This window comes from Tetrao urogallus (assembly GCF_951394365.1).
Source record: "Tetrao urogallus genome assembly, chromosome: 1".
Taxonomy (NCBI): domain Eukaryota; kingdom Metazoa; phylum Chordata; class Aves; order Galliformes; family Phasianidae; genus Tetrao; species Tetrao urogallus.
In genome coordinates, this window is record NC_136813.1 from 21,972,855 (window position 1) to 21,998,353 (window position 25,499).

General features: G+C 41.1%; 1 protein-coding gene across 1 annotated transcript in view; it reads left to right on the forward strand.

The window, feature by feature from the left end:
* Positions 1-17,219, forward strand: part of KL (klotho) — a gene marked incomplete at both ends in the record, with an annotated part of 45,132 nt that extends 27,913 nt beyond the window's left edge. The window contains 4 exons of the mRNA XM_079549352.1: positions 4,067-4,577; positions 9,245-9,513; positions 12,323-13,439; positions 16,882-17,219. Of these exons, the coding sequence (XP_079405478.1) occupies positions 4,067-4,577; positions 9,245-9,513; positions 12,323-13,439; positions 16,882-17,219 (2,235 nt within the window). The remainder of the gene's footprint in view (positions 1-4,066; positions 4,578-9,244; positions 9,514-12,322; positions 13,440-16,881) is intronic.
* Positions 17,220-25,499: the final 8,280 nt, after the last annotated feature.

A 25,499-nucleotide genomic window follows, 5' to 3' on the forward strand; every position in this document is an offset into this window, starting at 1 on the left:
TCTGCTCAAAACACAGGTGACTGCAGAGCTCTTGTAACTAGCCTTTTTTGGTAAGGTTTTCCAGTCAAGCTAAGTGATCTGTCAGCACCATACACCTGTTTGAGCTAACAAGGAACAAAGAGTCATCAGCAGCTTGCAAGGAGTCAACATGTTGTGTGTTATGAAAAGTACTGAAGTGTAGTTTGCCATGATCTTAATCCTGGTCAACTGTGGACTAAAACATATTCTAGGCAAGTCAGTGAGATGAACAAGTAAAATTTTAGATAAATACAATCAATAGTAGACTGACTAATGCTTTTCTGTGCTGTCCTTCTTGACATCCTGGTTGCCAAATTGGGAACAAATGGATTTGATGGATGGACCACTTGCTGGATAAGGCTGGATGGTTACATTTAGGGAGTTGCTATCAATGGCTCAATGTCCAGATGGAGAACAGTGACAAGTGGCCTTCCTCAGGGGTCAGTGCTGGGACCAGTGCTATTTAACATCTTTGTAGGCAACGTGGACAGTGTGATCAAGTGCATCCTCAGCAAATTTGCAGATGACATCAAGCTGAGTGGTGCAGTTGACATGCTAGAGGGAAGAGAGGACAGATCCAGAGGGATGTGGAAAAGTCTATAGCAGGGGAGTTGGAACTAAATGATCTTAAAGGTCCTTTCCAACCTGAACCATCCCATGATTCTATGATTCTATGATTTGAGCCACCCTAGGATATTTTGTCTAGCCTCCAGTTACTGCTTCAGAAGAGCATGATGACCATTTGGGTTCTGAATCATATCTGCCAGTCTTGTTTTGGTCTCAGAAGGTCCTGTGCACCTACACTGAATTTTATTCCTAATCCCTAAAGTTCTGGGACTTAGGCAGTAGTCCTGCAGAGTGCCATGATATGGCCTTTGTACTGTACCACTGAATCACTCTCTGGATTTCATTAAGTAGATTGACTTGAGTGGGATCTTGTTAACTCAGTATAGGTAGTGCCATATGAGTTTTCCCAGGCTGTTTAGGGCTTTTACATGGAACAGCCGTAATTCTGGAGTGGAAAACAGATGTCCATATTCAGGTAGCTGAGTGGAGCTGGAGTCTACAGAGGTAGCCTGGGCATCTAGCTTACATGTGGATGTCAGAATCTGAAGTGCTTTCAGTTCAAACCAAGTCACACCTAGCAGTGGGACTGTATTTGCATGAAGATAGTTATGCATGTGCAAATTATCATTCAACACACTCTATAGTACGCTAGGCATGTCTGTAGGGCTGGCAGTTTTAGCTTAGAAGTTGTATAGGATTCAGAGCTTTCTGAAACTCCAACTAGAGGCTGGAATACTCTGAAGCATCTAAAGCTGTGCTAGACATCTGATTTTAGGAAAAGTAATCCTATCCCAGATATTCAGATACTCTGTTCTGTCATGGCTCCTTCCAGCTTTATTTCTGTGCATGTTTTAAGTACTCCATGAAACTATGTCTACCAAGCCTGAGAACTGTAATGCCCTATTTTCTATGTTTAGCTGGTTTATTATGGGTAGTATACAGTTATGTGTAGTATAATTCCACTTCATGCACACTTCAGGAGGCAGACACTTAAATGGACTTCCTCTCACCTGCTTTCAGCTGTCTGTAGATCATAAGTCTTGTCTATGCTAAATGATAGGTTTTGTCTGTCAGCAATGGAAAGAGATGCACTCCCAAAGAATGACTCATCCTGCTTATTTTTAACACCAGCCTCCTCATTTTCTGCAGAGACAGACTAGATGACCATCTTAGAAGGTAAAATTGAATGAGATCATCCCACATTTTTGCACTTCATATTTTTTTTAATTTTTATAAGATAGTGAACAGTACCTCTTTATGGAAAAGGCTGACCTGTGGGATACCTTCTTTCCTTGCTTTGTTGTACTATCAATAATGTATCTCCAGACATCCTGTGACCATGCAAGTGGTGACATATTTGTTCCCAATAATATTTTAAAAATCATGTTTACGATGTTGGTTGGTCATGGTGCCTATGTCTTTTGTTCTGTTGTCAGCACAGTGGTGCTTCAGTGTAAAGTTAAGTAAGTGCCAGTCAGCTTCGTTCTTGTCATGAGACTTTGAAGTGGTTGCTATATTCAGGTTCTCATTAGCATCAGAATCAATTGTAATATAGACAAGTGGCAGGACTGCATTGTGTTAATTGTTGGTATACTGTACCTGAGAATATGTATGTCAAAGTTTTCACTTGACAGCTTCATTCAGATGCACACACATAGGTGTATCGTACAGCGATTTTGAGTTTTCAAAGTTCTTTGGGTTTTGGCGAACATTCTAAAAGGGCATGGCATTAGTTTCCTCTGCTGGCAGTGTCAGCCACACAGATGTTCTACATACCCCATAATGACTCAAAAACAGTAAGTTTCTGTATGGGGGCAACTGAACTGAGCCCTAATTATTGATCTTACTTTTAGTTGTCCTTCACTTCCAATCAAAATTCTGCAAGAACAGTATAATGATAGAAGTCATTGTTTTTCGTTGGTAATTAACAGTATCTATGTAAAAATTATTAATAATCTTAATCGTTTAATGCTTTTAATAAGGTTTGCAACTGGAAGTCATTGCAGTTGAAAGTTTGAATTGTAAGAGTGTATGAAAAGGAATCTGAAAACAAAAGTTATGATATTAATGATAAAATTTGCTAACATACCACCTGCATGAATTGGAAGACTGATTTTCTATATGGCTTTTATTCCAGGGAGGGCTGAAAAAATGTCTGTGACATTTTGATTAATATTCTGTCATATATTCAGCACACCTGTATAGCAAGGATGAAAATTCATGTCATCACAACATTATATGAACAAATACTGACTGATAAGTCTCAGAACGCAAGCGTAAACTGGGGATAGTTATCAGGCAGACTTTGTTGTAATGAAAAGCTCTTGTGTCTTTTGCCTTTAAGCAATTACCTAGAAAGAAGCATTACAATTTCTACTAATGTGAAGATGACAAAAAGATACGATGTTGATTCATAGATCCATCAAAATTTGATAAGCTAGGTGCAGAGAAAAATATATTTCAGGTAGTGAAGTGCACTTGAGATATCACGGTATTTTAGATGAGTATTTGCTCACAGTATAAGGCTGTGGCCACATAAGCAGAAACAGTATATTAAATTACCTCTGGTTTCACTGCTGGCAAGACTATCACCACCGTACTATGTCTACTCCTGCTTCTGCAGTTTGAGATGGATGATGAAAAATTGGAAGAGATTCAGAGAACAGTGAGAGTGGCTTGAAACTATGCCTGAAGATAATGAAAGGCTCCAGGAACTTAATCTATTTAGCTTTCAAAGGGAACATTGAGAATCTGTTTCAACTAACTCTGTAAGATCACGAGGAAGAAATTTGGTAGGAAACAGTCCATAGTAGCAGATGAAGTTATACCAAGAGTCAAATGGTTGAAATTTGATGCTTGAGATAAATAGCAAATTTTAATGAATAAGTTAAATTGAATTATTGGAATAATTCTTCAGCTGCAGAGATTTTTATTTATTTTTTTTTTTTCCACAGACATTTCTAAACCAGGTTGGTAGTTTTTCCTATACTGTGTGTTCAAGTAGAAACAAGTGTATGGGTTTTCTTTGTCTTGAATTGTTTGAGAGATCTCAGTAGATTGTACAAATAGACCCGACTACTTCATACATCTGTGAATCTGCAACTGAAGTGATATTTATGTAAAGAAAACATCTTTTGAAACATATTTAGTTAAATTCACTCTTGTTTTTGGAAATATGTCCAAACTCAATAATAAAAGCTAACAAAGACGTCTAGCTGAATACTGAATGATGTGTTCAGTGTCTGGAGTTGTATCTATCTCATAGGAAGCTGCAATGTAGTTTTCCCAGAACAACTAGAAATTTGTTTTTTGTTATTATAATTAATGAGAAGTTAAATTAGGAGTTGTAAACTGCTGATGAATCAATAAGATCAAGCCCTCAAATGCAACGTTTATGTGGTCGCTACATTGTATTTGGGACAAATTACAATACTTAAAATGGAACTTCAGGCGCGTTAATGACAGCCTTTCTTTTCCACAGGCACACGCTAAAGTCTGGCATCTGTACAATGATCATTTTCGTCCAACTCAAAAAGGAAAAGTGTCCATTGCCCTTAGCTCTCACTGGATAAAACCTCAACATATGACTGAAAAAAATATAAAAGAATGTCAAAAATCCCTTGATTTTGTGCTTGGCTGGTTTGCAAAGCCCATATTTATTAATGGCGACTATCCAGAGAGCATGAGGAGTAACCTCTCATCTCTGCTGCCTGAATTCAGTGAAGAAGACAAGAAGTACATCAAGGGAACAGCTGACTTTTTTGCTCTTTCTTTTGGAGCTACCTTGAGTTTCCAGCTCTTGGACTCTCACATGAAATTCCAGCAGTTGGAATCAATAAGCCTGAGGCAGCTCCTTTACTGGATAAGCACTGAATACAACAACCCCCCAGTATTCATTGTGGAAAACAGCTGGTTTGTTTCTGGTAGCACCAAGAGAGATGATGCCAAATACATTTACTATCTCAAGAAGTTCATTATGGAAACCTTGAAAGGTAGGACTGAGGTTGTATTTATATGTGCTTGTCAAAATAATTATGCAAAATAACAGCCTAAAGAGATTTGTTTAAAAATAAAAAAAAGGCTGAAATCTAATTTAGTCTTTAACATTCATGTTGGCATTTGTGAAATGAGACTCCAGATCTCTTTTCTGGGTTTGTTCTTTTCATCTCTGGAAGACTCATCATATCTGCATATAGCATTTAGTGTGCTTGATGCTGCTGTCTTTGAAGTCAGTAGGAAAATTTCAGCTGTCTTTGGTGGGAGGAAGTGCCAACTGTGTGAACTGTACTCTCAGGGGACTTAGGGAAATTTTTAATGTTATTTATTAATAATCACCTTCCATATCTTCGGCGCATATTCAAAACTTGAGAATACATACGTGGAAAGGAAAATGCTTTCCAATAAGAGTTCCTGTGCAAAAAAAGGTATAGGTAAAAAAAATACTTTTCATTCTGCATCTCAGTTTTGCACTTGTGCAAATGTTACATTAATGCAGTTCTCAATATCAATCACAATAATTTGAATTTACATCAGTTTAAGGAGAACTGAGTGTTATGTAATCTACATTATTTGTTAGCCTATCTTTTTTTTCACAGTAGGAAAAATACACTACCTTGTTACTATCTGTTTTCCCATTTCCTTGTGCCAAAACAAATTCTTTCAGTCCTCATCAATGAGTTGCTGCAGTTCCAATTTCCACTTTCATAGTCTTTAATTTGTTAATTTACAAATGAGTAATTGACTTTCAGGACTACAGTTTACTTTTCTGGTTTTAAAAACAGTATTCTTGTAGGTATTTCTTTAGACAAGAGAGCCGTTGTGTTATGTTGCCATTTTCATACATGTGACAGGCAGAAACAACTTTAGTTGTACTCTCAGCGTCAGAGATGTAATGTGCTATTTCAGAAACCTATTTCATAGAAATAAATTAAAAGATGAATAAATACATGAGTCAGTGCATCTGAAATGGCAGTAATAAAAGTGCAATAGTAACTGTTGTGTGCACAGTATTACTCGTTTGTATGAAGTCACATGAAGTACTGAACTGAAAGGGCTTGAGGGTGGTGACGCACTGGAACAGGTTGCCCAAGGAGGCTGTGGATGCCCCATCCCTGGAGGCATTCAAGGCCAGGCTGGATGTGGCTCTGGGCAGCCTGGTCTGCTGGTTGGCGACCCTGCACATAGCAGGGGGGTTGGAACTAGATCATTTTCTACCCAGGCCATTCCATGATTCTATGATTCTTAGGATAATATGGCTGATACCCATATTTCTGCTTCACTTATAAAGTCCTGGATATACATACATTATTCTACCTTTTAATAATAGCTGGCTGGAAACAATCTCAATTTACAGTTTCTTTCTTGTTATTGTAAATAGTAATAGCAGCAACAACAATGACAGCGATAGTGTTGTCTTTATATTAACTTGTGAATTCCAACATATGTCTGAACTTTAAACAGGAGGAAAAAAAAAAAAAAAGAAAAAAAAAGCAAAGACAGAGGACTGGATTTGCAGAAGGGACTTTGATATCATTACAATGAAAATTATTGCACTTAACTCTTCTGTGCATTAGAATCTGAATTATTGAATGTGAATATCAAAGTTCCCTGTGCAGCACCTACAGAATTAAGAAAGATTCACAGAAGACATCATGGTGGTAGTGAGCAGTCTTAAGTTATACAACACGAAAGACCAAAGACAAAGGCATATACTGTCTCTGTCAGAGACCTAGGACATGTCTGTCCTGTGTAATAAAGCACTATCACAAACAGACTCATGAACTAGTCCCCACCAGATTTCACTCCAGCAGTGAAATGGCAGTAAAGTGTTTACAGCACTGAAAAGGAAGGATATTTAATTTAGATCCAAGGCCACATAGATCTGATTTTGCTCCTTCCAGTATCTCTGCCTGATACATTGTGTGCATGCACCAGTACCATCACAACTTTGCACTTCTTTGTACAAGTACAGCCTCATAGGAACAAACCCAGTGGTGCTGAGGGCCAAGTAGCCACACTGTGTGCATTCCTGGAACCTATCTCTGCTTTAATTTCACCCCAGAGGAACTCAGGACAAGAGTCCTCAGACCTTTCTGTGATGTGAATCAAGGTGGGGTAAGTCGAGGCAGCTAGGAGGTCTGCTTAAAAAGCAAGCTTCTGAATTCAGCTGAAGTGGGCATCCATTCAGACACTGTGTGCAGCAGAGAAGCCTCATGGGTTTGTGTTTTGCTTTTTTTGCTTTTAGAAAGAGCTTTTTTATCTGGGATTCACATCCTCAAATTTTGCTGTTTACTCTTTTTTATTTTTTTAATTTTATTTGAATATTTTTTTCCAAATAACAGTGAGGACAGAATAGAGTGAATAGATCTATAATATAAAGTATATAAATACTAATTAAAGTTCCTAATTGGTAGGTGTCTTCATGGTATCTTCATGGGTGGCTATCTTACTCCAGGATCACACTCTGCTGTCTTTCTGATGCAACAAATAAATTGATTGTTTCTTGTGAAGCTGAGCATGCAGAACAGAAGGGTGTGATGGTTCTTCTGTGCTGTGTTGACTAGCTGAGATGATAGGTCACCTGGGGAGTTAGGAGATCTAAATTCAGGGAGTATTCAAGAAGAATAAGAATGGCCAGGCCTCTGTCAAGTCAGGACTGTGCTATTCTCAGGTATATCGGAAGGCAAAACATAAATCCCTGGGCAAATTCCACATGGAAATGGACTGTGGGTTTCAGCCACCCCTCCGGGGTAGGACAGCCGCTGAGCACAGGGCTTTAAGGATCTTTACGTGTATTGACTGACGTGGCTTCTTAGGCTGTTTCTAGATTACTGAGCTGAACTGCACAGGAGTTGAAGTGCTGGTAGGACGCAGCCAGTGTTGTTTAATCATTAATCCAGTGCTGGCCCAGCTCTGTGCAGCAGCACACGTCTGGGCGTGCCGTGGGACTGCTCGGCTCAGGCATTATTTCCCGCAGGACGTATGGACAAGGGCACTCAGTTTCAGACACCCAGAGAGCTTAGCTTTCAGTGGGTCTAGTTTGCACACTGACAGGCACTAAAAAGAGGGCAAGGAGACAAAGCAAAAATAAAAAGGGAAAAAGACATTCATTTTTGTTGTATTATTTTTCAGTAATATGCAATTCTCAGGGGAAACTGTGTTTGAGACTTCTAAACTTGCAAAGTCTTTTCAAGTCACTTCTTTCACAGGCTACACTTTAAAGCTATTACATTTTGAAAGAAGGATTTGAGGAGAACTTTTAGGTGTTCAGGAAGCGCAGGAGTGCTGTGTGATGACTTACAGAAGGGGTGATGTGCTGTTCAAAGAGAAATTCTGTCTAACAAAGTGGACCTGTGCCGGCTTTTACGCTGCTGGTACAGCAGATGTCATCGTGTGTATGAGCACAGGTTAGAAAAATACCAGCATATGCCAAACATAAAAGAATGATGCCTTTAGGAGGAGACGTGTTCCACTTCCTTAGACATTTTCTCATGGCCTGCAATAGAGACTGAGCCAAATTTATAGTTTATATAACCATAGCTAATTCAATTGATTTAAACAGGGTTACAATCAAGAATCCACGTGGTCCTTCATAACTTACTTTAATGAGGTACATTAACAAAACCAGGAAATGAGGATCTTGATACTCTGGTTCCCTGAAATATGCTCTGAGTGTTGTTAAGTTGGAAAATATTATGTGCAGTCAGTGATCAGTTTGGGTTTACAGAAGATGTTGAGTAATAAAGACAAACTCCTCTGACTTCTGAGCCAAACTCAAGTTCAAAAGAACATTTAACAATGCACTTAAATGCATTGCTGAATTAGGTGGGTCTAATTAAGTAATTAAAATAAGCACTCTCCTGTGTGCTTTCCTGAAGCTGAGCCTTGCCCAGGAACATTTTGCTGAATCTTAGTGTTTAATTCAACTAAATGTGAGTATCGCTTGAAATCTCAAAGCTATAACAGTGGCAATTCTAAAAGTTGACAGTAGACTCTTATTTTAACCTAGAAAGTGTGTGGAGATTCACAAAAGCCAAACAGATGACCTAGAATTTATATTTTTAGAAATCTTGGAATATTTAAGCTGGAAAACTCTATGCCATAAAAGATATAAAGGGATGAAATTAACAAAGTCTGTCTTCGCCCAGAAGTGTTGTCCAGGTTTTCTTCGTCTATATTAGTAGTGGAGAGGAATGAGAAAAATGAGTCTGTCTGGGTTTGGGGACCAGGCAATGCGACACTGGTGACACTTTGGCTCCAAGTGAACTGCAGCACATGCTTAGCAGAGCTGGCTCAGAGGCTGCACGCTGTTCAGGCACAGCATGCCCTGCTCCAAGGCCAAGCATTGGCACACTTAGTCAGCATCACTGCTTGAACTGCTGCTGCACTACTTCATTTTTTAAAATCTGGCTTCTTTAAAGTCAAGCCAGGTAGTTCTGCTGCCTTACACAGTGTGCCCATGCCCTGTGAGAATGTCCCAGAGCATCCTGAGTGCAGCAGAAGTATCGTTCTTAAAAGGGCTTTGAAGAAGGCCCTGAGATACTTATCTGACCTATTGCATTTTTCTTACACGTAAAAACTGCATACTTTGCTGATACAGCATAATCTACTCAGAAAAAAAAGAGCACTGCAATGAGTTTGGGTTTTGTTCTTTCCTCAGCCATCCGGTATGATGGAGTTAATGTGTTCGGATACACAGTCTGGTCCCTCCTGGATGGCTTTGAATGGCACAGGGGATACAGCATTCGGCGCGGATTGTTTTATGTTGACTTCCAAAGCCACGACAAAAAGCTGATACCAAAATCTTCTGTCTTGTTCTATCAAAAGCTGATAGAAAAAAATGGCTTCCCTCCTTTGCCTGAAAACCAGCCCATAGCAGGGGTCTTTCCCTGTGGCTTTGCCTGGGGGATTGTTGACAACTACATTCAGGTAAGTCTGATGGTGCAGCCAGTAGGTTCTCCAGCCAAACCACTGGACAAGATCATGTTGGTGAACTTACTGAATGAGGTCTTTGCTGGCATATATTACCACAGCACTGTGAGGAAATGGTTATAAGACTTTTATGGCAAATGCTGTGCCTTTTACCCTTCACTAATCTTTGTGTGACCAGGGAGATCTAGTTTGGCTTGCAGTCTAGAAAAGAATGGCCTAGAAAAACATGCAGAAAAGAAAGGGTCTGAGGCTCCTCTTACCTGGATGTGTTATATGTTACTGAAATCAGTTCTAATTCTGTTTAATGGAAGTTGCTTAGATGTGCTAAAGCATATTTCTTAAGGTCCTAATTTATGAGACTGAGGGTGTTACTGCTTTTTCAAGTCAGTGACAATGTATTTGCCTGCTGTGGTTATACATGTTTAAGAAAATTTCCTGAAAACTCCCAGTGTTTAAAATGGTGTGTTTCTACATCTCATGTGTATACATCTTCGCACTTCTGTTAGAAGACTTATGTGTAAAAAAAAGGTGAATTATTTGGATTTAGATAAAATTTCTGTATTCCTTCCTTGTCCATTAGAATAGGACTGTGTCTGACTGAAGCTTCAGTGCCCCTGGATAACACATAGAGTGAACGAGGATCCAGTTCATAGCTCTCACTGTTTTTATTTCTGCTAAATATGATATTTCAAGAGAACCTTTCAAATGTTAAGACTTCATAATGTGTAAAAACTGTAGCTTAGTTACAGTCTCTAACTGTTTGGCTCTGTAATTCTCAGACGCTGCTTTGGCTTACAGGGCTCCTCCCACCACAGTGAGGATGTGCAGTTAAACTCAGCTCCGAAACTGGATCCAAGAACAGAATTTTTTATTTAGATTTTCCACAAAGACAGAATATTTCTTCAGGCTGGTGTATAGGGGGCTTGTTTGTTTTTTCTTACTCCAAACTAAGATCAAACTTTGTTCTCTTGAAAAATACGGTACCCTCTTTATCTGATACATTGATTTCCAAGAAAATTCAACTGTCATTATCCTCCCAGCTCATAGATAGATTAGGGACCTGGAAATGAAATTGCTGCCTTTGGGATCGATAACTGCTGTGAAGTTACGGAGTCACTCAGCTTAAGACAGGTAAAAATCCCCCCTATCCCCTAAACCTTCAAAGCTGAATATTTTCATTTCAAAATGCTGTCCAAACAGTTTGTGCTGTAAGGCTTAGGTAGCGTGATTTGTAGATGCATCACATTGGAAAAAACTCTTTTGACAGCATTCCCAGAGTATTAGTGGAAATGCATGCTTTAGTAATCTACAAGGGACAATTCTCCAAAAAAGCAATTTCCCGCAGACACGCTGTTTTTTATTACTTTCTTCTATAAGCACTGCACTGACCTCTCCGGAGAAAATAGCAGCTGATTTTCAGCAGCTCTTTATGCGGTCTGCAGAGCCTCAGCTATGAGTTGAACACTGGTTGTAGGCTGACACCTGCTTTTCAAACAGAGGGCAGGACAAGGAAATCTTAACTCAGGGGAATCTTGTGCCCGAAGGAGAAAGAGGGACAAATAAACAGATATACAGGAACAGCACCTTTAAGTTTGGATCTTTCTTTTATGCTAGAATATAAAAAAGGGTTTTACTTCGTGCAGTAATTTACAGAATTCATTTTCCCATTCTCCAGTCCTTATTATGTTTGTGATGCTCGCTTAAATGAGAAATTATAATTCTGCAGGACTTGGAGAAGCTCATGTCTTACTGTGTTTGGCACGTCATAACTGGCACATCTGACATCTGAAGCCTTAAGACTTACGGGAAAACTGTTTATTGTGGGGTGACATATAGTGGATAATGATAGGACAAGGGGGAATGGTTTTAAACTGAGACGGGAGGCTTAGGTTAGGTATCAGGAGGAAGATTTTCACACAGAGGGTAGTGACGGACTGGAACAGGTTGCCCAAGGAGGTTGTGGATGCCCCATCCCTGCAGGCATTCAAGGCCAGGCTGGATGTGGCTCTGGGCAGCCTGGTCTGCTGGTTGGTGACCCTGCACACAGCAGGGGGGGTTGAAACTCGATGATCATCGTGGTCCTTTTCAACCCAGGCCATTCTATGATTCTGTGATTCCGTGATACTCAGAAGTCTAAAAAAAAATCCATCAGAAATTGACACCTCGCTGAAATAACTTGGAATTGAGTTCTGCGTAATTAAATTAAAAGGGACTTCTTTAGCAAGAGAGAAAAATTTGCTTGTCAACTGAATTTGTGCTAAAAATCAAGTGCAGAACTTTATGCATCTTGCATTATAGTCATGAAAAAAATGGACACAGAAATGATGTTGCATTCATTATTTCTTTTACTGTGTTCAAGGAGTGGTCTTGAAAGAGATGCCAGTGGGTAATTTACAACAGCCAGAACCTGCATTGTGGCTTAAACATATTTAAAAGGCCTACAGTCTTTGCTACAAATCTGCTTCTCTGGAGATCTGCTGCTGTTTTAATGCTTTAGCCCTGAGCATTCCCTCATTTCTGTGAGTAACGCAGCAATCTGGAGATGGTATAAGCACAGTAACTATAAGCTTGTATGGCAAATAGTTGAAAAAGATATGTAAATTTGGTACTGTTCTGACATCACATGTTAGCAGAGGATTAATTCTTTCATATGAGCCAGAGATGCTAATATATCAGAGATCTGTGAAGTGCTAAGTGTACTGTTTGTCTTGCATAGTTCTGTCAGTGAGTTGTGCTTGATGGAAATGATGTTCCCACGTATCTAGAACAAACACCTTGAATCTGCTGTGTTTCTGATTCTACCTAGGTAGACACAACTCCTGCCCAGTTTCTTGATCCTAATGTTTATGTGTGGGATGTTCACCAGACGAAGAAATTAATTAAAGTGGATGGAGTTTTCACCTCCAAACGCAAGCATCACTGTGTTGATTTCGCTGCCATCAGATTCCAGATCTCTCTTCTGCAGGAAATGCATGTCACTCACTTCCATTTTTCACTGAAGTGGTCTTCAGTCCTTCCTTTAGGCAATCTTTCTCTAATCAACCACACACTTGTACAGTATTATCAGTGTTTTTCTAGTGAACTTCTCAGAGTTAATATAACTCCTGTTGTTGCTTTATGGCAACCTATGGCTGAGAATCAAGAGCTTCCAACTTCTCTTGCCAAATATGGAGCTTGGGAAAACTCAGAAACTGTTCAGGCTTTTGTTGAGTATGCAAAATTCTGCTTTGCAAGTCTTGGGGACCATGTAAAATTTTGGATCACAATGAATGAACCATCTGTGAAAAATTTGACATACACTGCAGGACACAATCTGTTGAAAGCACATGCGAAAGCATGGCGTCTTTATGACAAAGAATTCAGAAGATCTCAGAAGGGTAAAATATCTATAGCTCTGCAAGCTGACTGGGTAGAACCAGCTTGTCCCTTTTCCAGGAATGACCAAGAAGTTGCTGACAGAATTTTAGAGTTTGACATTGGCTGGCTTGCAGAGCCCATCTTTGGCAATGGTGACTACCCACACGTGATGAGGGCCTGGCTTCACCAGAGAAACAGCGTTGACCTGTATAATTTCCACTTGCCTTCTTTCTCAGAAGATGAAAAGAAATTAATTCAGGGCTCATTTGATTTCTTTGCCTTAAGCCACTACACAACTACCCTTGTGGGCTGGGAGAAAGAAGATGCACTGAAATACGACCACTACCTTGAAGTTCAGATGATCAATGACATCACATGGCTGCACTCCCCTAGCAGAGCTGCAGTAGTGCCCTGGGGACTGCGTAAAGTGCTCAGATGGGTTAAATCAAAGTATGGCAATGTCCCAGTTTATGTTATGGCTAATGGAATTGATGATGACCAGAATATGGTGCACGATAGGCTCAGAGTGTATTACATTCAGAATTACATCAACGAAGCTTTAAAAGGTAAGGAATCATAGGTAGTTCATATGTCACAACTACCACTTTCAGCGAGTATACTTTGTGAAAGAGGATGTTTTAATTAAAAAAAAAAAATAATGAAGCTTTGCTTAGAATACTGCATAAATTATTACAGCTTAGTTTTTCCTCTCATTTACAACTGACTGGTGTTACTAAGCATAAAGACTTCTGGCCTTGCCTGTATTCTGCGTAACCATGCAGAAGAACTTTTTGGTGGGTACAAGAGCTTTAACTAGACGTTATGTGAGTAGCTCCATGTGTGTGTAGTCCTATTTTCTTCCTGTTGCAATTCAACCATTCTATTTCTTCGTTGCTTCTCTCTTCACTGATGTGCTTCAGAGCTGTATGTGAGTTCTGTTCCTCAGCTGTCTCTGTATCTAATCCAGCAGTTATCTTGGCTCTTCATAATATTTCAGCTCTCTACCTCATATGCTGCTTCCTGAACTGTATCCTGCTATTCAGAATTCAAGCCAGTTGTTCTCTCTGTCTCAGAGATTCATAAATTATAAGGTAAAATGGAGGCATTTTGAGTCATCCTGTCACACAACGAAGAGATTTTTTAGAAAAACTCAAGACCTGGATGAGTTAATTTTCAATGGAGAATTTCCTACACTTCAATATAAGCTGTTTCAGTGTCAAGTCACCCACTGTTTTCATATATATAACTACTAAAAAACTCATTTCTAGTCTTAATTTCTTTGTCTTCAGCTTTCAACAGTTTTGTAATGCATTTCCATGTATTGGCTGTCACAAGCAGAAAATAAGCCAGATCAAACTGTAGATGTCCCTGTTCACTGTCCAACTGGGAGTTGCACTCTAAAGGTCCCTTTCAGCTCTAACGATTCTATGGTTCTGCAAGCTACCTCTCATTTAACTCTCTGACAAATACTTCCAACAAAGCTCTTTGTGTCCCTTAGATAAAACATGATTTAGAATCTTTCAATTATTAAACTTATTTCTGTTTGCCAGCATTCTTCTCGAGATATGTAAATTCCAGGTCTGGACACACTGTTCCTACTGCAGACACACCTGTAGATGAAGTGTGTATAATGTTACCTTTTACAGTTTTACTCCTCTTTTCAAAGTCCCAGCGGCCCATTAGCCCTTTTGGCAGCAGGTTGGTCACATGCAGTCTCTTGCTATCTGCTGTTATCTACTCATTAAAGGTTCCCTCCCCTCAGGATGGAACTGTTTGTACTGAAATGAGGTCTACCTCTATGCCATCCTTGTTTTTATTCATGCTCAAAGTACCTCTAACCTACTGGTGGAAAACTTGCTACACTAGTGATGTTTCTAATGTTTGTGTTCTTTGTAAACTTTGTGAGAAATAGTTTTATTTCAGGCCACTGAAAGATGATTAAATATCTTAGTTGTAAAAGCTATTTTTTCATGACCACCTGCTGGTACATGTACCTACTGGGGCAATTAACTCTCTGCAATTACATTTCTAAACTTACCTGCTCTATTTGAGTCCAGCTGAAATCTGCTTATTATGGGCCCACCTTGACCTCATAACATTTCATTTTCTCAATCCAAATGCCATATAATACCAAGCCAGTTATCTTATGAAGTTGTAAGTACACTGCATCAAACATTACTTGTATTGATCTACTGATCTCATAAAAATGATGTCAAGTTAAGATGTCAAATTAGTTTGACAAGATTTATTTTTCATAGAGCTGAGCTGATTGGCATTAATCATATATATCTCCTGTAATTCATATATATCAAGCCTTATATAATCTATCCCATTATTTTAGTAGGTATTCAAGGATGGCTGGCAGTTCCATCGTCCTGTCCACTGAATTAAGTGTTGGCTGTAATTTCCACTTCCTTTAGGAATTAGTCAACATCCATACTAAGTGCCCAAGAGTTCCTTTGGCAACATTTTGAAGTACTGGATGCATGTTTTCTGCATCTGTAGTTAAAAACATGTCTTAGATGTATTTGGATTCATGGTTTCAATCTGTTAGGTTTGTTTGCTTTGTCTCCTTCCTAACACTTTAGGCTATACCAGCTTTTGGGATGTCTCTAAGTATGTGAATATAGGCTTTTCTCTCAGTTCCCATTAGTCTGCACATACTCCCATTGTTCACAGAACTTTGTCATTCATACAGCATCACTCAACTACTCCCCACCTCTTCTAAACAGCCTGGAAATAGCTATATATTTTCCCACTAATAGCATAATACTTATGTGTAAGACATATTTTCCAGGCTTTATGCCTTCTTTGTCATGGGCAAATGTATCCCTGCTAACCAGTCACAATTACCCAGAGCTCTGTCTTCCAAAGAGCTTTTTCACTCTCTGTTCTTCCGCTGCACTGTTACTGTGCTTTTGTCCATCTTCTCCTTACCCACCTAACGAACTTTTAACTTTGCCCCCTTGACTGACTCAGGTTTCTCCAGGACTTACGTTTTTCTTCTGCAAGATGTTCTGCTCTGACTGGAACAAAAAATCTTTTGTCTTTACGTCGGGGTCACACTGCACTAAGTACATGTGTGGTTTCACCCTGAGTTTTCTCTTCTGCCTTCTTCCAACTGGTCTCTGGGGCTGCATGTGGCAGCGCTGGCACATTGCTCTCCTGCACCATTCCAAAGGAGCCAATAAGTTTATGCAGATTAACACTTCCAGGGTACAGAACCATTTGAGCTGAGACTGCTTTTTTTTTTTTTTTTTTTTTTTTTTTTTGTGGAGTGTTTATGTTCATCTTTGCCAAGTGAAAATAAAGAACAGCAATAACCATTTATGTGACAGCACTAAATCCACATGCAGTTTTACAAACACAAACTAATTATCCTGCATAACAGCTCTCTTAAAGGGTAGGTAAATATCTCATTTTGCATGTGAGAATTGGATTAGAAGTGCTTGGTGTCTTGCATGTGGCTGCAGAGAAAACTACTTTTGGAGAAGCTGTGGATGCCCCATCTGTGGAAGTGTTTGAGGCCAGGCTGAATGGGGGTCTGGGCAGCATCAGTGTACCTTTCCCTGATGGCACCATCCCACTGGCAGTGAGAAAGGCAGCCTGGTATCCTCCTTCCTTGGCCTTTCTCTTGGGAACCAGGGGAACAGGCTGCAGAAGCCCCAGTGCGGGGACACCAAAACCTGCTTTCTTGCTTTCTTTTCCGCTGAAAACAAGACCCATCTTTTCACAGTAGGCTTCAGGCTGATCATTAAACAGAGTCCTGTGCTCACAGCTGTGTTTACCAAGTGTAAGGAAATAATTTACAGGATAGTCAGATCACATTGTCTGGCAATGACTGAGAAACATTTTTTATGACAAATACTGCATGGATATACATGTGCCTTATCTTATTTGTAAGAAGAGAGGGGACAGATCTGGGTTTCACAGCCTGCTGTTCCTGCACTATGTACTGGTATATGATATTGCACTTGAATGCCAAAGTGACATTTGTTTATTTTGCAGCTTACGCGTTGGATAATGTTAATCTCCAAGGATATTTCGTCTATTCTTTTAATGACAAGACCGCTCCTAAATATGGTCTGTACAGTTATGTTGCAAATCAATATGAAGCAAAGCCTTCTATGAAGCACTACAGAGAAATAATTGACAATAATGGTTTTCCTGGTCCCGACACTGCTGAGGTGCTGTGCCCGGAGGAGACTGCTGTGTGTCCTGAATGCCATTTTTTCCGAACCAGAAAATCATTATTTGCCTTCATCTCTTTCATATTTGTTGCTTTTATTGTTACTCTATTCTGCATTATGTACTACTCCAGAAGAGCAGAAAGGCGGTATAAATAGAGCTGCCCCTGCATCCATCACCCAAGGCCCTTTTTCTCACATCCCCTTGGGAGATCTGAAATGGGAGTTCGCAGTGGGGTGATCACTTCAGCACTAGGAAGGCATGCACACTGCTCACTGCTGCAGAACACTGACAGTGAGCAAATATTGCTAGCACATGGCTTCCAGAAGCCACTCTCTGTGGTTTAATACATATGGTTTGGGACCAGTCTTTAATTCCTGTGGTAGGAGCTATCCCACAACCTTCCTTGGGACCTTTGGCTGAGCAGATGCTTTGCCCTCTGTGATTTTTCCCTTACTGAGTTTGATAGGTGTGTTTTGAGCACCACCACTGAGTGGTGGAAGAGCCTGAATGCCAAAATTATCCAAGAAAAGATGGAGAAACAAGATGATTTATACTTCCAAAGTAGGCTCTAATGCTGATGTTAGGTGATCAAAGCAAACACCTCCCTGGAGCAGGGCACCTGGGTGAGCGGAGACAGAGAACTGCACAAACAGCAACTCTGGTTGCTGGGATTCATGGTTCACACAAACTCACTGCTGCTGTGCTTCTGAGCACAAATCAACACTGACGACTGCACAGGATTTGAGGATCTGTTCAGGAATCTTCTCTCAAGGACCTGTGTCTTTCTCAGAGGGAAAGGCAGCAGGGATTTGTCCTGGGGTGGCAGGCATTGTGCAATCTGACGGGAAGAGTTGAGAAGAGTGAAAGGACCTTTCTCTGCACATAAGTTGTGTTAAGCATGGAGAATTTAGATCCCAACCTTTTGCTGTAATAATCCAGCACTTTATTGCCGCTTTTGCCACGGTCTGAGATCTTGGAGACGCTGCTGCTGAAATGAATCATCCATTTTCCATGAGGCTTTTCTGGTTCTGTGGGACGCTTTCTTTTGAGCAATGGGATCTGGCCCTGATAGCTTTTCCTTCCCAAATTATGACTGGGCTGAAATTAGCAAAATATTAGCGGCATCATTTATTAGTAGAAATAGAGATGAAGGAAAACGGTGTTATTTTGCCTGCTTTGTGAATTACTGCATTAGGAATGTTCGTGGTAGAAAGCAGTATGGCCATTTTTCTCCACTTCTAACTCTGGGCCTGCACAGCCTTCAGCTGTAATTGTGTTTTTATTGCTATGTGAATAATGTCAGTCACTGGAAAGAATATTTTAAAGGAAATGTGCTCTGTGTTAATTAAGAATTATTTATCTACTAAGCTGATTACACTGTATTAAATGTGATGTTTATCTCCTCGACAGCTAACAGATGACTAAATGACCTCCTTTGGTTCCTTACAATCCGAATATTTTATGAATCTGTGATTCTGTGCTGTAAATTAAAACTTATGTATGAAATACTATTTTCATTTGTGACTGAAAAGTATTCGTTTTTCTTAAGTAATCTGCAGAAATAGAAAAGAGTATTTTATCACAATTATTAATATATCTTCCAGTATTAAAATGGTCTCTCTTTACATTAATCTAGATTTTGATATCAAGGTGAAAATATATTTGATATTAAGGTGAAAAATTCCAAGTAAGTCAAGAACTATTAAAAATGTACATAAAAATTATTTATAGCATGATAGCACTTGCTGAAGAAGAGCAAATTTTAAGCTGCTGTATTTATGCGTTGCTGCCTGGTGCAGTGAGGAAATTACAAAGAAATGCCTTAGCCTAAATGTATGAAATGCAAAATGGCTTTCTCCATGTCACGGCAATGAATCACAGCAAATGCATTTACTCCATTGTGTCAGATACTGTCTCAACCCATGCTAAAAAGTGACTTTTATTTAAAATGTAGCCAGGTCACATGTGACACTGTATTTGTGTATGTTTTAATGATTTCGTTGTTGGTAAAATAAAATGAAACCAGGCCTGATCTTTTTGGTCAGCTGAGCTTCCATGTCCTCCCTACGCTCCAGACGTTCAGCAGACCTGGAAAGGCAAACCCAGGACAGTGTGGAGCTGGTGGGCACTGAGTGCCTGGACTGTGCTGGCACTAAACTGACAGCTTTCCATCCTGCACGTCATGTTGGTGTGCTAATGGACAGGCCGGTCACAGTGTGAGGGGTGAAGCCAGCAGTCCTAGCAAGGAGACACCGCAGACTGGCTGATATGTAACCACCGACAGGCAGATGGCACCAGCTGGATAGTTAATTTGTAGATAAAGTGTGTTTTGCTACTGCAAAGCCGTGTGATCACATCCTGTAATGGTGCCATGGCACATAGAAATAACACAGTCTTTGGTGCTTTGCCCTTCAGGAGAGGGTTTAGATGTCACTGCTAAGTGGGCTCTGGCGACTGCTGAAGCTCTGACCTTGGCAGCCTGCCTGTGGCATGGCACGTGTCTCTGAGCGCCCTGGTGGAGCTGTAGGTGTCCCTGTTCATTGCAGGGGAGTTGGACCAGGTGACCTTAAAGAATCCCTTCCAACTCAAATGATTCTATGATTTTATGACTGTTGGTTATCAGGGGCCAGTGCATGCTTCTTGTCAATCTTAAAAACACTCACTGCACAAAAGCCCTGGAGGCAAAGATCAGCCCCTGGCCAAGGAAGGAGAGCAGCGGTGTGCTCATGCAGATAGCTCCAGCCAGCACCTCCTGTGATCCAGCTGCAGCCATGGGATTTTCTGGACTGAAATGTTGTTGCTCAATGCTCCAAATTAAACATGTTATAAAATAATATATATACACTTTTATTCAAAATATTTTTTTGTGACTTGAGTGCAACGCTTCTGTTTTCTTTCTCAAGACTGTGCAGTGTGAGCGCCAGAGGGATCTTCACTAATTGCAAGAATGAATTTTATATTGTTTTTATAACAATCTTAGAAATGAAATAAAGATGCTGTAGATAACAAATGGCAATCTGCTCTTAATTTTTAATCTGTCCAGTTTTCCAGTCTGCAGTCTGAGGTGCAGAGCTCCTTTCAAGGAGCTCTAGTAGTAACTCCACAAGCAGTTTGTGCTGCTGTCTGTTTTTCCAGTGCTGCATGAGTAGACCTGACTTTTGAGGGAGAATGCTGGGGCCTGCACCTAGGCAGAGGCTTTTCCAGCAGAGCTCTGACTGAGGCATCAGAAGGGTTTGGGCTCTTTATTTATTTTTATAGTGACTTTAACTAGTGAAAAAGCTGTAGGAGTAACCATGCTAGTAGAAGTTAGACTCAATGACCCTTGTGGGTCCCTTATAACTTAGGATATTCTATGATTCTATAATCCTATGGGAAGTTTTGAGGTTAGATGTTAGGAAAAATTTCTTCTCCAAAGGAGTAGTCGGGTGCTGGAATGGGCTGCCCAGGGAGGTGGTGGAACACCACCAAAACCCTGGAGGTGTTCAAGAACCATTTACACGTTGTATTTAGAGACATGGTTTTGTGGGAAATATTGGTGGTAGGTGGATGGTTGGACTGGATGATCTTGGAGGTCTTTTCCAACCTTGGTGATTCCATGATTCTAAGCTGTTTGTTGTGATAGCTTATTCTCTAGTAACACTGCTGTAAACTTTATGGGTCTTATGTTTTAGCAGCCCTGCTCTGAGCCTTGAAGGAATTTGTCAGCAGGGCTGCGGCACAAAGCAGGCAGCTTTAGCAAAGCAAATGTCACAATGAAAGGCAATGGGAGCAGAAAGGAAAAAAAGCTAATGAATGGGATAACAGCCTTGCAAGTGAGAAAATGTTTAAACAAACACATTGCTTTTCTAACTGTGTTATATCTATTTATTTCTGAGTCATTTAGAAATTCATTCTGTTTGAAAAAATCTCACAGGAAAAAAACTTCCACCCTTCCTAAGGGAAAAATAGCCATTTCTAGGTGCTTCAGCTTCAGCTGAAAAAGATCAGTCTTGTTCCTCCCTTCCTTATGGAAGCCTGCAAAGCAGAGGTGAGGAAAGGAAAGGAGAAAGTTTGTCCCCTCTCTCATACGTTGCTCTCGGGTTGCTGAAACGCCCTTTGCCAACATCTACAAGGCTGAGGGTGGTGCTGGCTGGCTCAGCCCACTCTTTATAGAGTCTGAAAAAAGAAGGAATAATAAGGTGACAGAGTGGCAGAATCTGGTATATCAGAGGCTTTTGTTCTGTATTGTGAGTTGAGCAAAAACACCACTTTGTCCAACAGTTCTAAGAAAAACAAATTCATTAAGAAACCAGAAAGTTGCAGTACCAGGAGCCTGCAGCCAAGATGCTTGTGGGTGCTGACATTTTGCTGGCTAGTACATCGTGGTGCTGTGTGTGTTTGGGCAGGCATGGCAAAAGGACCAGGGGAGCAGAGAGAAGCCAGGGAAAATATTAATGAAGCAGGGCAGAAAAGCCAAAGGCACAAGAAAATGTGTGAATTCCTTGCCCTGATTTCTAGGAGGACAATGTCTGTGGAGCCTTGAGTGCCACAGGGGAGGTACTTAACTCGGGCTGAGCACCTCCAGTGCCCACAGCACGCAGTGGTGTGGTGCTAGCTTAACAGGGTCTGAGCAAAGAGCTGGCTGTGCTTTGGTTCTTCTGCCTTACAGACCCTGCACTGAACCTTGTGCAGGGCTGCACACCTGTCTATGGAAATCTGTTTTTTCCCTCATGCTGGAGGGACTTGTGAATTGGCCAAGTGTTTTTAGTTCAAGAGGTGCAGCGTTATAAACTGCCTGCACTGTAAAGTTTTATGAGGTGAGAAAGTTTTGTAGGCTGGCAGAAGCAATAGCACATGCTGGAGAGTATCGCAGGGCCTCTAAGGACCTCTAAGTCCACCCCTAATGGAAGTCTGTGGATTTTATGTACATTTGTAACTTGTTTATCAGCCACAATGCTGCAGGATGTGTGAGCTGATATTGGCTCTCCTTGTGCCTCAGACCTGGTGGGTGTGGGGCCTGGTGCTGCACAGCAAGTGCCTGGTGCTCATGTGTACGTTGCTCTAGCTGGTGACATGTTATTGTTGGGCAGGAAGGAAAAATAGCATGACAAAGCTCTTTTGTTTTATTCTTTTGTCTTTGTGGTCGTATTAATTCAGAATAATCATTATATAAATGCACAGGAGATGCAGTGGAGGGCACATTCATATTTAAAGTCTTCCAGTGCTCTTACACTGCAGTCATTCATCTTCTTCTTTAATTACAGCAAATGATCTCAGAGGCACTTAAAAGATTAAATTACTCAATTATTCAAAAAAATCCAAATGCAATAAATGTGTATCTTCTCTGATAAATACAAGTGATTGCTGAAAAAAGTTGCCCAAGGCAAGAAACCTGGTGAAGCCAAGTAAGTCATAATGTAACATTTTGGCTTAGCCTAGTGACAGCCATTTAATTTTTCATTATTTGTAGCAGTTATTTTCAATTGTAGTGATAATAGCCACAGATTGTTCCATTGCTGTCCTGGGGATGTCAGTGGTGAGATAGATCATAGAATCATAGAATCATAGAATCATAGAATGGTTTGTGCTGGAAGAGACTTAAGATCATCTAGTTCCAACCCCCCTGCTATAGGGAGGGATACCTCCCTCTAGACCAAGTTGCTCAAAGCCCTATCCAGGCTGGCCTTCAAAGCATCCAGAGAGGGGTCATCCACAGCCTCGCCAGGCAATCTGTTCCAGTGTCTCACCATCCTAACAGTAAAGAACTTCTTCCTAATATCTAGTCTAAAACTACCCTCTTCCAGTTTAAAGCCATTTTCCCATGTCCTGGCACTGCAAGCCCTTCTAAAAAGTCCTTCCCCAGCTTTCCTGTAGACCCCCTTCTGGTACTGGAAGGCCACTGTAAGGTTTCCCCAGAGCCTTCTTTTCTCCAGGATGAAGAGTACACTCTCTGAGTATGCCTATCCAGCCAGTTCCTTATCGAGCATGTGGTCCATCCATCAATTCTGTTTTTTTCCAATTTGGCGACTAGGACGTCATGAGAGATAGTGTCAAATGGTTTGCACAAGTCCAGGTAGATGACATCAGTTGCTCTCACTTTATCCACTGATGCTGTAACTCCATTATAAAAGGCCACCAGATTTGTCAGGCATGACTTGCTCATGGTGAAGCCATGTTGGTTACCACCAATCACCTCATCTTTGTTTTCCATGTGCATTAGTAGGATCTTCAGGAGGATCTGCTCCACTATTTTGCCAGGCACGGAGGTGAGGCTGACTGGCCTGTGGTTCCCTGGATCTTATTCCTTTCCCTTCTTTATAATGGGCCTTATGTTTCCCCTTTTCCAGACAGTAGGAACTTCACCAGACTACCATAATATTTGAAATATGATTTATAGAGGATTGGCAACTTCATCTACCAGTTCCCGCAGAACCTGTGGATAGATCTCATTGGGTTCCATGGACTTATCTGCCTCCAGGTTCTTTAGATGGTCACAAACCTGATCTTCACTTACAGCAGGCAGAAATTCCATCTCCCAGTTCTTACCTTTGGGTGGTGCAACTTTGGGTGGTGTGGCTAGAGCCCTTGCCAATGAAGACTGAGGCAAAGAACTCAATTGAGTACATCATCTGTCTCTGTATCACTTATGACTAGGTCTCCAGTTTCCTTCTGGAAAGGGCCCACATCTTCCCTAGCCTTCCCTTTATCACTGATAGATTATAGAATTTTTTCTTGTTCCCTTTATGTATCTGGCTAGATATAATTAGATATAGCCCTCCAAACCTGATTCTTGGCTTGGACAACTTATTTGTAGTTCTTCCAGGTCACCCATTTCTGCTTTCATTCCCTATGGACTTCCTTTTCACATCAAACTATGTCCAGGAACTCCTTGTTGATCTATGGAGGCCTCCTGGCATTCTTGCCTGCTTTCCTCTTTCTCAGGATGCACTATTTTCGCTTGAAAAAGATGGTCCTTGAATACTGACCTACTTTCTTGGATCCCTCTTCCCTCCAGGGCTTTATCCTATGTCAACCTGCCAGGCAATTCACTGAGGTTGAAGTCTGCATTCCTGAAGTCTAGGAAAGGTGCTGTTGCTCCAAGCGTTCCAGCAGCTCTCCAAATACCTAGAGAGGTTTTGGATGCTCCCACCTTGGAGACATTCAAGGCCAGGACAGATGGGGCTTTGAGTAGTCTTGTCTAGTGGGAGGTGTTCTGCCTCTAGCAGGGGGGTTGGAACTAGATGATCTTAAAGGTCCCTTCCAACGCAAACCATTCTAATATTCTTGGATCATAAATGTCAAGAGAACAGTGCAGCAAGAAGCAATCCCTCAGGCTGAGACCAGCAGCTCAACACGATGAAAAGTTTGTGAGACAGTGTGGCCAGGGAGTAAACCCCACTCATGGTGATACTTGAAGATGGGGTATGGTCTGGTGTTTGGAGAGAGTCTGCAAATAACATGGATGTGGTGGCTTGCTCATGATGGGGTGAGTTGATGGCTGAAGGGGCAGTGTCCAGCCTGGAGCTAGTTCAGGAGCCCTGGGAGAAGCAGAGATGTTGGATGACCAAATGCTGACTCTGAAATGGCTCTTTCTCCATCCCTTCACCCCGAGAGGGAGTTGATGGTGTGATTTATGCATGGGCATTACCAACAGTGCTGTGAGAATGTCATGAACACATCTCCTTGGAGGAAAGAATCATAGAATCATCGAATCGTCAAGGCTGGAATAGACCTCTAAGATTATGTTGTCCAGTTGTTCACCTACAACCAATATTACTCACTAAACTGTGTCCCTCAATGCCAAGTCTACAAACTTCTTGAACACCTCCAGGGACAATGACTCCACCACCTTCCTGGGCAGCCTGATCCACTGCCTCACCACTCTTTTGGAGGAGTTTTTCCTAATATCCAAGCTGAACTTCCGCAGGTGCAACTTAAAGCCATTTTGTCTTGTCATTTCAGCAGGGACGTGACTCTTTGGGGAAGCAGAACTAAAGAGCTAAAAAATGTCAATTTCTCTTTAGGTCAGCACTATGACAGTGGGGCAGCCATGAAGCCAATATGACCTGCACTCACAGGGGTGGTGGGCTTCTCATTCATGTTGGCTGGTGACAGTCAATATTGCTGGATGCAGAGGGGTGCTGGGGTGGGTAAAGCAGCTCCCTCATGGCAGATCTCAAAACTGAAGGAGTGTGAGGAAAAGAAAGTCAAGTCAGAGCAGCTGCTCTATGGGACTCCTGCTCTGTGGACCTTCTACTGCTATGAACACTAGGTCCAGTTGGAGCTGGTGGGGTGTGGAGGAGTGTTGGAGCTGGCTGGGCTTGGGCTGCCGCTTGGCTCAGGGTTGAAGTGTTTGGGTTCAGGCTGCCCACAGGTACCCAGCTCACCTCTGTCCCACATACAGGGTGCTGCCAACCAGCAGATGCTGTTGATAGAATTACTGCTGTCTGGCTGGG